Source organism: Eptatretus burgeri, chromosome 14 (assembly GCF_056783735.1).
Source record: "Eptatretus burgeri isolate ZD-2024b chromosome 14, Ebu_testis_v1, whole genome shotgun sequence".
NCBI classification, from domain to species: Eukaryota; Metazoa; Chordata; class Myxini; order Myxiniformes; family Myxinidae; genus Eptatretus; species Eptatretus burgeri.
This window is the reverse complement of record NC_140974.1, coordinates 46,751,858-46,765,593: the sequence shown is the minus strand read 5'-3', so window position 1 is coordinate 46,765,593 and position 13,736 is coordinate 46,751,858. Positions and strand designations below refer to the sequence as shown.

Sequence of the window (13,736 nt, the reverse complement as noted above, 5' to 3'; positions counted from 1 at the left end):
GGAGTTGCTGTAGCTGTGTCCAATAAGCTGACCCCAATGATAATTGAGGTAACACCGGTCAACGAGCGTATTATGAGATTAAGGATTCGCCACTCCTTAGGTGTCATTTCCCTGGTCTCTATTTATGCTCCGACTGAGGTGAGTGATCTCACCGTGAAGGACACATTCTACGCCACACTCGAGTCTGTGGTTGATCAGTGCCCCAGACGAGATACACTTCTAGTCTTGGGGGATTTCAATGCATCGACTGGAACTGATAGGGATGGTTATGAGGTGTGTGTTGGTCCCCATGGGTCAGGAACTATGAACCAGAATAGCACTAAGTTCCTTGACTTTGCAAGAAGTCATGGACTAAGGGTGGCCGGTTCATGGTTTCAGCACCCACAAGCTCATCGCTGGACTTGGTATTCCAACGCTGGCGGTGTGGCAAAGGAGATTGACCATGTCCTCATTGACGGTCGTTGGAGGATGATCCAGAACTGCAGGGTCTACCGGAGTGCTCAGTTCCTCGATACTGACCACAGGCTTGTTGTAGCAACTCTAAAGCTGCACCTTAAATCCTGGAGAATGGTACCATCCCAGCCTAGGCTGGATGTTGCCAAGCTCAGGGATGAGAGAGTAGCTGAGGAGTTTGCGAACAGGCTGAGTGGACACTTGGGGGGTCTGGGTGCTTTGGGGGGTCCTGAAGAGTTGTGGAGCACCTTCAAGACCACCGTCATTGATGTTGCCGGTGGATGCCTTGGAGTTCACTGCAGGGCAAAGAAGAATTTTGTCTCTCAAGGGACACTGGATACCATTGACCAGAGTCGCAGGGCCAGGCTGAATGGCAGAGCTGAGCTGTTCAGGGAGCTGAGGCGTAAAACTGTACGTGCACTGAGGGTGGACAAGGAGGCCTATGTGCGAGGAATCTGTAAGGGGGTAGAGCATCACCTGTGGACAGGTGATTCTCGTCCCGCTTACAGGGGAATTCGCGCATTACGTTCATCCAAGCCCATCCCTCGGAGCACTGCAGTTCGAGCAGAGTGGTAGGCTCTTGACAGAGGAGTCTGAAGTGAAGGCCCGCTAGGCCGGTTACTTTGAGCGGTTGTACCAGGCTGATCCCCCAGCTGTCGAGTTGGACGTCAAGGGTGTTACAATCCCTGTTGCTGACCCTCGAATCAACTGTGGTCCACCATCGCTTGTGGAAACGTGGGCTGCGGTGAACCAGTTGAAACGGGGCAAAGCTCCAGGGATCTGTGGCATCCATGCTGAACTTCTCAAGGCTGGTGGAAATGCTGCACTCGTGTCGTTGCATGCAGTTTTGTGCTCTGCCTGGAACACAGGCATCATCCCAACTGACTGGAAGAGGGGCCTTGTTGTCCCTCTCTGGAAAGGGAAGGGTGATCGCCAAGACTGCAACAACTACCGAGGGGTGACGCTGCTCTCAGTGCCGGGCAAGGTCTTTGCTCGGATAATTCTTGATAGGGTTTGCCACCATCTGCTTGAGCACCAGCGTCCAGAGCAGTCAGGCTTTACACCAAAGAGGTCAACGATTGACCGTATCCTTGCACTTCGTGTCCTCACCGAACGCAGCCGAGAGTTTCGGCAGGGGCTGCTTGCAGCCTATGTTGATCTCTGTAAAGCGTTCGATTCAGTGAATCGGGATGTCCTCTGGAGGATTCTTGGTCTTCGTGGGGTGCCACCAAAACTGATCGATCTGATGTCTGAACTCCACTCTGGTACTGAGAGTGCTGTGAAGTGTGGTGGTACCATCTCTGACTTATTTCCAGTTGTTACTGGAGTTCGTCAGGGATGTGTACTTGCCCCCACACTTTTCAGCACTTGTATGGACTGGATTTTTGGGAGGATGTCGGAAAGATCAAGTTGCGGTGCATCATTTGGCAATGTCAAGATCTCGGACCTTGATTTTGCAGATGATGCAGTCATCTTTGCGGAGACTTTAGACATCCTCTTGGGGGCCCTCGAGGTGCTGAATGAGGAGTCGGAGCCGTTGGGATTACGGATTTCTTGGGTCAAAACTAAGATCCAGGCTTTCGGTGACATCTTGGATGCTGCTGTCCTGTCTGTGTCTGTTTGTGGTGAGGATGTTGAGGTCGTGGATAGATTCACTTACCTTGGCAGTGATATTCATGTCTCCGCAGGTTGTGAGCCGGAGGTCAATAGACGTCTGGGTCGGGCCTGGGGAGTCATGGATTCACTGGATCATGGGGTGTGGCGCTGCCGGTACCTGTGCGGGAGGACGAAAGTCCGAGTCTTCAGGTCCTTGGTACTTCCAGTCATGCTCTATGGGTGCGAGACTTGGACTTTGACCAAGGATCTGAGACGGAGACTTAATTCCTTTGGTACCAGGTCTCTTCGGAGAATCCTTGGCTATCGCTGGTCGGATTTTGTGTCCAACGAGCGGTTGCTGAGAGACTCGGATGAGATTTGTTACCTGCATAGTCCGTGAGCGTCAGCTGCGGCTGTATGGACATGTGGCTCGTTTTCCTGACGCTGATCCTGCTCACCAGATTCTCTCAGCGAGGGAGTCTCATGAGTGGAGGAGGCCAGTGGGCCGACCACGTGCCTCATGGTTGCAGTAGGTTGACCATCATCTCAAGGAGATGGGGATGGGCCTGGCATCTGCCTGGGGGATGGCCAGACGGAGGCCCCTGGAGTACCGGCGGAAAGTGGACGCAGCGACGCGCTGTTCTGGCACATGCTCCCATACCTGACCTGACCTGACGCCATAGCGGCCATATTGGATTTTGGACCAAGTCCAAAATCTAATGGCATGATCCTTGGACCAGACCTAAACCCCCCCCCCCCCACCAAGTTTCGTTGAAATCCGTCGGAGTTTTTCCGTAATACTGTTCACAAACAAACAAACAAACAAACAGAAAGGGGTGAAAACTGTAACCTCCATCCATCTTCGATGGCAGAGGTTAAAGATAGTCTGCTGGATTGGTGTTAAACATTTTGGGAAGCTCACAACATTATGCTTCCATTGCTTCTGATCATAAGTACTGAGTCTTTGGGGGGGGACCCATGTTTATGAGGTCTTAAGCACACCCAAGTGTTTATGGATGATTGTTGTGACGCTGCTTTGAGAAACTCAAATCCTGTGGATATTTTGGTAACCTTAAACGGGGTATTCCTCGATGATTAATTCTTGATTTTCGGCAGCAGTTTGTGGGCCCGTCACATATCTTCCAGCCATCTTTATTTGGGTTTGTCTTCAAATGACCAACGCTCATGAGCTTGAATCCAGTGATTAAAGTATGGAGGCGTACCATTGCCATACACAGCAACCATGTATTTGTGGATTTCTTGAGAGCAGCCAACTTCGATGCTTTTTTTTTGTTGTTGTTTTTTTAAACCCCTCTGCTTCATTTTCGTGAGATCCATTAAAATTTGACTTTTGACAAACAAATGTCTGATTGATTTGTAAATATGAAATAACCTTTTGAACATCCTTCATCTGTGTTAAATTTTGTTCATCCTTGTATGGTTAGTTGTCAATAGCAACGTGAAGTGTGGTGCAAGACGACACTGCTGCGAAAGAAACCTAATGGCAGTGAATACATGCACACTGGTGGTTTACCATTTACATCCCAGCATGGTTGGAATTGGAATGTGCAACTTCTGCATTAAAACGCACATGCTCAGCATGTTGAGATACCCCTGAAGCTTCTCAAGGGACTTCTTTTTTTTTGTAGTTTAGCTTCGTCTTATTTGTGGCTTTAACTAAATTTTGTCAGATGTTGTGACCTTGATGCTCTTTTCTTGCAGATTATGATCGTGATATGGGATCTTCTTCGAGGGGGTGAGTTAATCCCTGGTTCTTCAAAATGATTTATCAGATGCATTACTTGGATGTGCTAGCTCTTGACATTTGGCATGTTCTCGGGATTTCCCCCCCCCCCCCTTCCCACTCATCCAATTGGCTTTGGAACTCAAAATTGTTCTTCATGTCATTGTAAAAGGGGAGGAATTAATGAACCAGACAAAGCACCCTCCCCCCCACCCCCATTACGTTCAATTCGGCAACGAGATTTTATTATTTAAAAAAAATACTCCCACTCTTTTTTTATGCCTGTTCATTTTAGTAATGTTCTTCATAACGCCATTGACAAAGTGGGAACCGTTTTTTTTTCCTATTTACAAACTAATTTCAAATGGAATTCCATGAATGCACAGCTCACTCCTCTGTGTAACTTGCTCCGCCATGTGTGTATTTTACTGCGCACAGTACTGTACTCTATCTTTGCATTATCCACCATTTGCTTACAGACTTTCTACAGAATGCGAGGCAGACTTTATCGTAATTTTCCTCTGCCATCCTTGACATAAGTGCAAAATGGCAATTTACTCCTTTTGGGAGTTCTACTGTAATAGGTCCAGCCCAGCTACAAGTTTGGACATGAAGCAGCATATTGTGGAAAGGCTTTGACAAGATGAACGTTTAATGGACATTAGATTTGAGTGTGGCGAAGCACCATCGGCTATGACAACAATTACATGTTTTTATTTTATTACTGTTTGTATTATTCGTATATTTTATAGCAACTTGTAGAGGGAGTAGGATTTACATGTTTTCTGGTGTTGACTGAAAATTATCACCCAGAATGTGTCCTCAATTTGTTTTAATGGGAAAACCATTTTTGATTACCAATCATTGATTTCTGGGATCCCATCTATCTCCTTGTAAATAGAGGAATTGGTATATTACTTGCAGAGTACCCACCCTACGGGCGATATTGTTCAAAGCATGCAACACGTTCTTCTGACACGCACCTTTATTTGGGCAGCGTTTTGGCAACTGACGTGTGTGTGCGCGCGCGCCCACACACACACACACACACACACACACACACACACACACACACACACACACACACACACACACACACACACACACACACACACACACACACACACACACACACACACACACACACACACACACACACACACACACGTGCAAAAAAAAAAAAAAAAACCTGGGTTATGTGCATGAAGCAAAAATGTTCCTGCTGCTTATAATTCAAAACACCTCAGCATTGTAAATTGTGGGGGCAGGAATACTGCACTGTAAATGGTGGAGATTTGTACACCCCCCCCCCTTTCCCCAGACCACTGACCAAGATAAAAAAAAACACACCCCTATACGTAATTGGGGTCATGCTGATCCTATGTAGTAAGTCTATATCAGTCCAGAACTATAGGAGTAGCGCGATAAACACATACACCGGTCCGTGAATTATCATTAGGATCCATGGTTTTTTTATATATATTTTTTTAATTTTATGGTGGGAAGGTCTGTGCAGCAAAGTCCAAAAAACTCATAAAGCCATAAATGCACTTTAAAGAATATTTCTGGAAATGTGAAGTCTATGCAGAATCTAGCCTATCAGACTTCTGTTTATTTACTTTATTTTGAGGGGAGCATCCAGGCTATTTATAAGTGGTTAATTGTATTAAATAATTGAGCTTTATATTGATCTATCAATTTTTTTTAGCCTTACCTTTTTGGTTCCTTCCCCCTTCCTTCACCCAACACCACACTGTATTTTAATGCAGGTTTTATTTTATTTATTTTTATTGTTTTAAGGATTATCGAGGAATTCCAGGCATCAGTGTAAAAATCTTTTTTTTTTATTTTTTTTTTTTATTTTTTTTTGCATAAAATTTTATAGAATTTGAACCCGGGTTCCTTAGCCAGGAGAGGACGTGCAGATGGACGCACAAACAATCCAAGTTTATTTTTATTTGACACAAAACCTTTTCTTCGTCGAAAGGATGAAAAGCAACCAAGTTGACTGTTGGTTAAAATCATGTTGCAGTGTTTCGACTTTCTTGAATTGATCCCATCACAGATTAATCTGAATGTTGGAAGGGATGTTCACATGCTGAGTACCTGCTGTGGGACTGACTTGTGCTGAAATATGCAGTGATACTTTGGCCCTGTTTTTCCACACTTGCACATAATTAATTATCATTGCAATGGACATTCCACTGTTAGAGAAAATTCTATCTTGTACCTTGCTAGCTTTTGCTGCTGAGTTATGTCCATTCTTCTGTTTGTCTTGTTTGGTGGGTGGGGAGGATGGGAGCAGAAAAAAGAACAAGAATTGTAATATCTTCCTTTTTTTTCCCTCCCCCTGCAGCCCAAATGATTGAAGACTATGTGCTGTGTTTGTCCATAATATGACATGAGGGAATTTTGGTGGGAGTTTGGTAGGGCTACAAGTGTTGGGTGATGCTGCTGCGATGTGCCATCAACACCATCCTTGCTGGCAAAGTGATGATTTCTGAGCGACGGGGCCTTCGTGCCCCTCCTTCCTCCCCTGCTTCTTCCAGGTCTGGCCGCTATGGACCGTCTAGGTCTCCCCCTCCTGGGGCATCCTGGGGCCGACATGATGGGCCACCTCCTCCACGTGGCGCTACGTATGGCCGTTACCCTCCCTCTGTAAGTTGGCACTTCTGAATGCCTGGAAAGGCCACAAGCGGCCTTGTCCCTCTTTGAAACTTTCCATGACTGCTGGACTTCCACTGCGGGATGAGGCTCGCTATTCAGGCATATCATTTTCAGGGACTTGCTGAGATTTTTTTGTTCTATTTTTTCCAATCCATACCAGAGAAATTTCAGAGCCTTTTCGTTATCTAAGGAAATCCAGCTGTAGTGTGCAGAACACCAGTCTTTTGTGGAGCAAGGATGCTCTTATATCACCAACAATAAAGTTCGATTTTTCTGGTTCCTCTACTTCAAATGCTAATTCGATTCCTGGTGGCTCCATATGTTTAGTCGAGATACGTCCAGCTTGTTGCCATGAAGCACTGCCAGTTGACTCGATGATTTGGAGAAGGTTAATGAGGATTTTTATGTGGAAATGAAACAAAATGGTGAGAATTATTTCACTTGTTTGGTTCTTTTTAAGCATCTCTTCTGCGAGAAATGTTCATTTTGATATAAGAGTGAGAAGTTCATCAATGTGACGCCTTCATCCTTGTGACTAATGTTGCTTCTTATAGGTATTGAACTTTGCTTTGAGCAAACAATTTTCTTTGTTGTACCTCTTGTCCCCCACCTCCCTCCCCACACAGCTTCAGGGCTGGTTTTTTTTTTTAAGTTTTTTTTTTTGGCCTCCTGCCTCTATTTGATAAGCTTCTTTAAACTAATAAATATCTGGTCATTATCTGGAGAGCCTTGTATAAGTGTTCAATACCCTATTCCTTCCATTCACCCACTTGCCCTAAAAGGCCTCGGCTCTGGTAGTTGCTATTCTGTTTAGATGTGATAATTGGCTTTTGCAAACTTTGATATTGTGAAGTGTAAACTGGTGTTGTGGGGTTGACGTGTGCATAATAACATTTATTTCTGGTGGACCTAGGTTTTATTTTTATTTTTTTTTAAATTAGGGTACCCAGTCTAATGGACTGGGTAACCTATTGTTTTTCTTCTGTTTATTTCTTATTTTTCTTTTTCCATCGGCAATTTTCGGGGTTTTTTCGCTTTAAAAATCATTTTCTCAGGAACGGTAAGTCCGATCGACATGAAATTTTCACCATAGTATGTATCTTTTTTGATGGCATACTTAATAATTATAATTTCATGTCACGTGGTATGGGCAACATCTTGAAAAAACCCGATAAACTTTGGACCTCTATATGTGAAACCCTGCAATGGAAATTTTTTTTCGTTTCATACATTTTAATGAACTCCCCATGGGGAACGGGTGATTTTTCGTGACGTCATCGGTGATGCGGTATCCCGGTGAAAATTCGTCAAGTCGAACGCTGCATGGGGAAAATCTAAAATTTCTTGAGTCATCTTCACAATTCACTGCAGAAAAAAATTTTTATTGTGATGTCATTGGTGACTTGTTTCAGCAGCCATCTTGCTTTGAAAAATTTTTTTTTTTAATTTCTTCTCCAGAACGGCTGGACAGATTGAGATGAAACTTTACACACACATTCCCCATGGCATCCTTTCACAAGTTTGTTAATTTCTTATTGATAGGTCACATGGTTTGGCAGCCATATTGAATTGACCTTAAAACCTTCAAACATCTCCAGAACAGCTGGTCAGATCAAGGGGAAACTTCACAAATATATTCTCCTTGGGTAGGGATATGTTTGTTAATGAATAATTGATGTCACATGGTTTTGCAGCCATGTTGGATTTAAGAAACATTAAATAATGTTTTCTCTGGAACTACGAAACCCATTGAAGCGAAAATTTGCAACTATCTCCCACCATGTCTGCACACATGGTAAAAATTATGATGTCACAAGTCGCATGGTTTGGCGACCATCTTGGATAGAAAAACGCACCTTATCCGTTTAACATGAAACTTCACACACTTATTCCCCAACACCAATGGAGGAAGAATTTAAACTTATGATGTCATAGGTCACATGGTTCGTCAGCCATCTTGGATTGAAAATTAATAAATTTAAAAAAATCTCCAGAATGGCTGGACAGATCAAGGGGAAACCACAAAAGTATTGCTCAAGTGTCGTGAATATAAGTTTGTTCATGTGTAATTGATAGGTCACATGGTTTGGCAGCCATGTTGGATTCAAGAAAAATATTAAATGTTTTCTCTGGAACCACTTACCCTATCGAAGTAAAACTTGGCAACTATCATACTACCATATCTGCATTATGGTAAAAATTATGATGTCATGTCACATGGTTTGGCCTCCATCTTGGTTAGAAAAATTGCACCTTGTGCGATCAACATGAAACTTAACAAATATGATCCACTACCCCATTAGAGGGAGAATTTAAATTTATGATTTAATAGATCACATGGTACGGCATCCATATTGGATTGAAAATTAATAACTTTAATAGTCTTCTCTGAAACGGCTGAACAGATAGAGGCGAAACTCGACATGTATGACTGCCTTTCCATGACAAACAAAAAGTTATCCCCTCCTTTTGATGTACGACACATCGTTTGGCAGCCATATTGGATTGAAGGAAAAATATTAATGTTTACTTTGGAACCGCTGAATCAATAAATATGAAACTTCACAATTATGATGGAGCAGTCATGTGGGATGAAGTGTTGAAATTTCAACTCTATCAGCCCCATGGTTTGGCAGCCATGTTGGATTGAAGGAAAAATATTAAGTAATATTTACTCTGGAACTGCTGCATCAATATATGTGAAACTTCACAATTATAATCTAGCCGACATGGGAAACATAGGCTTAAAATTTCAACCCTATCGGCCACACGGTTTCGCAGCCAGAATTATTTAATTATTTGAATCTGAGAAGTTTTCGATTTTTTTTTTTTTTTTTTTTTTTTTTTTTTTTTTTTCCCCTAGAAGGCTCACTTGGCTGCATCTGCATGTGTTTGAGGGTACAGGAATAGCAATTCAATTGATACCGATGATGGCTCCAGGAAAAATGGTCAACTGTGTGCAAAATAAATAGATGGAACGTGGCCCGTTCCTCGGTCCATAACTTGTGAATCCCACGTCGTAGAGAAACGTGTGCGTCCTCATTAGGCCGTATTTGTATCGAAGCTGGACGTCGGTACCCAGTCATCACTGCCAGCAGTTATAAAGTGGCAGTTCGTTATTATTATTTTTTAAACTATTGTAAATTTGTGACCAACATGCATTGGACAATTAAGAATTTGGAAACGAAAGCATCCAGGATTTGTTTTGAATGCCACATCCCTTTTTTTTTTTTTTTTTTTTTTTTTTTTTTTTTCCAATCGTTACCCCAACATTTAAAAAAATAAATAAGGCAATGGCACGTTGGCATTGTTCAACTATATTGTCTGATCCATAAATCCACCACAGCAAGCAAATGCTGAATTAATTTTGTTTTGTTTTTTCAGGGAAGGGGCATATTTGGGGTTAAGGTGGTTGTGCTGGGGGTTGGAGGGGGGTCATTTTTGTTGTGAATTTTGAACGGTTATATGGAGTTTGTCCTGGTGAACATGGTGTGCAGGAAGGGCGAAGGTCTGGATTTCCCGGCGAAAATGTTCGCAGGATGGGTGGTCGACATTGGAATGAAGATTCGAGTCCTCCTAATAAGCGGATGCGCCCTGAACAAAGTAAGATTAATCAAAATTATTTTTTCGATCCATATATGTATGAGATAATTGGGGCAGTTAGGATTACACACTTCTGTTTTTTGGATAACACGTTTTTAAAGAAGAAGAATTGAAAGTGAAACGAGACCGACTCTGCTAATTTGAGCAATAAGCAAGAGCAGACCTGGTCTCGGGCAACGTTTCACCAGCCTCACAGCTGGCTTCCTCAGCTAGTGGCTGGAGGAAGCTGGCTGTGAAGCTGGTGAAACACCTGGATTACTGCCGAGTGACACACCAAGTGTGCACTGGCTAACAGCAAATTAACAGGGTGAAACTTACTGGCTGAGCTAATGTGCGGACCATACTGGACCAATGGGGGAAAAGACAAACAATACATTAACTAGAGGGGAGCACTCGGGAGAGTGCAAAACCTCCGTCGCCAATACTGCTGGGTCACTCAAGTGAACCTTGTATCTTGCTCATTAAATATGTCAACAGTGCTGACAGAGTTATAGTTCTTTTCTCCAACATTTTTTTTTGGGGGGTGTTGGGGCGGGGGGGGGTTGGAAATCGCTTAAAAACATGTAGAAATGCAAAAAAAAAAATTTTTTTCTCTTTTTTTTCTTCTAAATTTTTTTTGGGTTGGAAATGACTTAAAACATGTAGAAATGCAAAAAAAAATTTTTCTCTTTTGGGGGGTTGGAAATGACAAAACGTTTAGAAATACAAAAAAAAATTGGGGGGGGGGGTTGGAAATCACTTAAAACGTAGAAATGCAAAAAAAAATTTTTTTTTTCCAACAAATATTTTTTGGGGGGGGACCAAGTCCAAAATTTAATGGCATGATCCTTGGACCATACCTAACCCCCCCCCCCCACCAAGTTTCGTCGAAATCTGTCGGAGTTTTTCTGTAATTACTGTTCACAAACAAACAAACAAGCAGTCATAGACTGGTACTTACGAAATGGTCCACTTGACCTCTGACCTTGTCTAATAAAAGCTGTCTCTCGAGAAGGTAGCGACGCAAACCAGAAGTTTCTACGATGATTCTGTATCAAACCATCAAAAATCGTAAGGTCGACCGAAGCAAAAATCTCCATTTCTCCACGCAATTATATTATACCTTAACGTAACTCAACGACTCGTCTGCTCGAGCGCACTGCATCATGGGACGAGCCGTGACGCGTCGAGTGAAATATTTTTTTATACAATCTTAAAACGTCGCCAAAACATCCGATTTTTACCAGAATTTCGACAACCGAGTTTTAAGTATCCTAAGCGATCGCAAAAACCGAAGACAAAATTAAAATCGAAGTTAAAACTAACTCGTAACATCGAGCGAAGCAAAAATACTCCATTTCTCCACGCAATTATACCTTAACGTAACTCAATGACGCGTCTGCTCGAGCGCACTGCATCATGGGACGACCCGTGACTTGTCGAGTGAAATATTTTTTTTATACAATCTTAAAACGTCTCCAAAACATCCGATTTTTACCACAATTTCGACAACCGAGTTTTAAGCGTCGTTAGCGATCGCAAAAACCGAAGTTAAAACGAACTCGTAACGTCGAGCGAAGCAAAAATACTCCATTTCTCCACATTAATTTACGGAATTATGTTTGGCCTCACTGTGACCTTGACCTTTGACCGATTTTGACCAAAATATAATCAGCACAAGCCATCACCCTCCCGAATCACGTGGTGTAATTTGACATTGGTGGCTTCTTCCGTTCTCGAGTTATCGTGCAAACAAACAAACGGAAGTCATCAATATACTTACGAAATCTTTAGATTTCATAAGTAACAAATAAACAAACAGACAGGGGTGAATACAGTAACCTCCGTCCATCTTCGATGGCAGAGGTTGACTTTCTCGGGATCGCTGTATGTTGGGTGCCATTGCCTTGGGGAGTGCCAGCTTCGCAGAACCGCAGCAATATATTATACAGCAAACCTCAAATATCATGGGGGTTAGGTTATTGGAAATGCCATGATTGTGGAAACCACGGTCCAATGGGAAATGGTGGTTTTCAGTTCCTGGGCTTTGAGAAAATAGATGAAGGTGGATGGCAGCCAGAAATAAACATGTAAAATGTATATATACGAAGTCCATCAAAAAAGTAATGGGAATGACCACAGAAATTTTATTCCAAAAAATATATTGAAATCACAGCTTGTCCCCTTTTTTAATAGTTTCCCTCCAGTCTCACACACTTGTCCATCTTGTTCCACGCTTCGATGCACCTCCGGAAGGCTTCTGGAATCCTCTGGCGCTCCGTCGTCACGGCCATTTTGATGGCCTCCACATCAGGAAATTGGGTCCACTTGATCACCCCCTTGAGCTTGGGGAATAGGAAAATATCACAAGGGGCCAAGTCTGGTGAATACAGGGGTTGCTCCGGAGTTGGCACGTTCCTCTCCGCCAGAAACTGTCGAATGCTCGGGGCATTGTCATGGTGGAGCATCCAGGCGTTGTTCTTCCACAGATCCCTCCTCTTGTCCCGGACTGATCTCATGAGGTGCCGTAGGATCTCCTTGTACACTTATTGATTCACTCTTTGACCCTGTTGGTAGAAACTCAAAGTGGACGATGCCCTTGATGTCAACAAACCCGATGAGCATCACCTTGAGCTTCGACTTCGACATCCTTGCTTTCTTTGGTCTTGGTGATGCCGGACTTTTCCACTAATGACTCTCCCGAGCAGGTCTGGATCGTCCTTGAGGCGCTCGATAATGTCTTGACAGACTGACTTTTTGCTGTTTCTGGTCCTCGGACAACAGCTTGGGGACCATCTTTGCGCACTTAGAGATTTTCAGTGATGATGCTCCGGACAGTGTCCTTGTTGATGGAAAGTTCCTCAGCAATCATCCGCACTGCGAGTCGACGATCTGCACGCACCATCTGCTTCACACGTTCGATGTTGTCCGCCGTTCTGCTCGTTGAAGGTCTTCCAGACCATGGATCTTCTTCAACCTTCTCCTGTCCCTCTTTGAACCTCTTGTGCCATTCAAATGTACGTGTACGTCGTTTCTTCCCTGTCGACTTGCTGCAGCATTGCGAATGATTCGGAAGGTGTTTTGCCAAGATTGGCTCTCTGCTCACGACTCGTAGCACGATGACAATGACGAGATGACGTGTAAAGCACGACTTGTAAAAAAAATCACACAATGAACGCAGTCAACCATCACCAATCGTATATATATATATTGCTGGAATGTTGCGAAAGACTGACGCAACCCGTTCATTCAAGTTGAGTTGGTGGAGCACACAGCAGGCTCAGTTCCGTTACTTTTTAGATGGACCTCGTCTATATGTATGTATATGTATAATTGTATATACTATATATATTGTTGTGGTTACCAGATTCGCAAACCACCATTCAGGTCCCTTAGGTGAGGTATCTCGGTAAGTACATGTGTAGTTAGGCCCAAACCCGTTGTCTAGTGGGAATACATGTCATTTATACGTGCTGCGACTCTTTAGGATAGCCGTTTTTCTTTTACTGTCTTTATTTTGGACCAATCGCCACCATCACAACCACAACATCAACCACCAACCACAACGCCGCTTCACCACAACCGCCATGACCTTTACCGTCGCAACTCGCCACCATCGCATCACCGTCATCTCGCGCCACTCATGGGCACCGATGCTGGACTCGTGTAGGGCGCACGTTGAACAGCGTGTACA

At 43.4% G+C, this 13,736-nt stretch overlaps 1 protein-coding gene across 2 annotated transcripts in view; it reads left to right on the top strand.

Annotated features, from left to right (window-relative positions):
* LOC147013098 (uncharacterized) overlaps nucleotides 1–13,736 on the top strand; it is a 70,253-nt gene that overhangs the window by 21,036 nt on the left and 35,481 nt on the right. For both annotated transcript variants that reach the window (XM_085854675.1, XM_085854674.1), the window contains 3 exons: nucleotides 3,772–3,805; nucleotides 6,343–6,451; nucleotides 9,958–10,063. In XM_085854675.1, coding sequence (XP_085710801.1) covers nucleotides 3,772–3,805; nucleotides 6,343–6,451; nucleotides 9,958–10,063 — 249 coding nt within the window. The remainder of the gene's footprint in view (nucleotides 1–3,771; nucleotides 3,806–6,342; nucleotides 6,452–9,957; nucleotides 10,064–13,736) is intronic.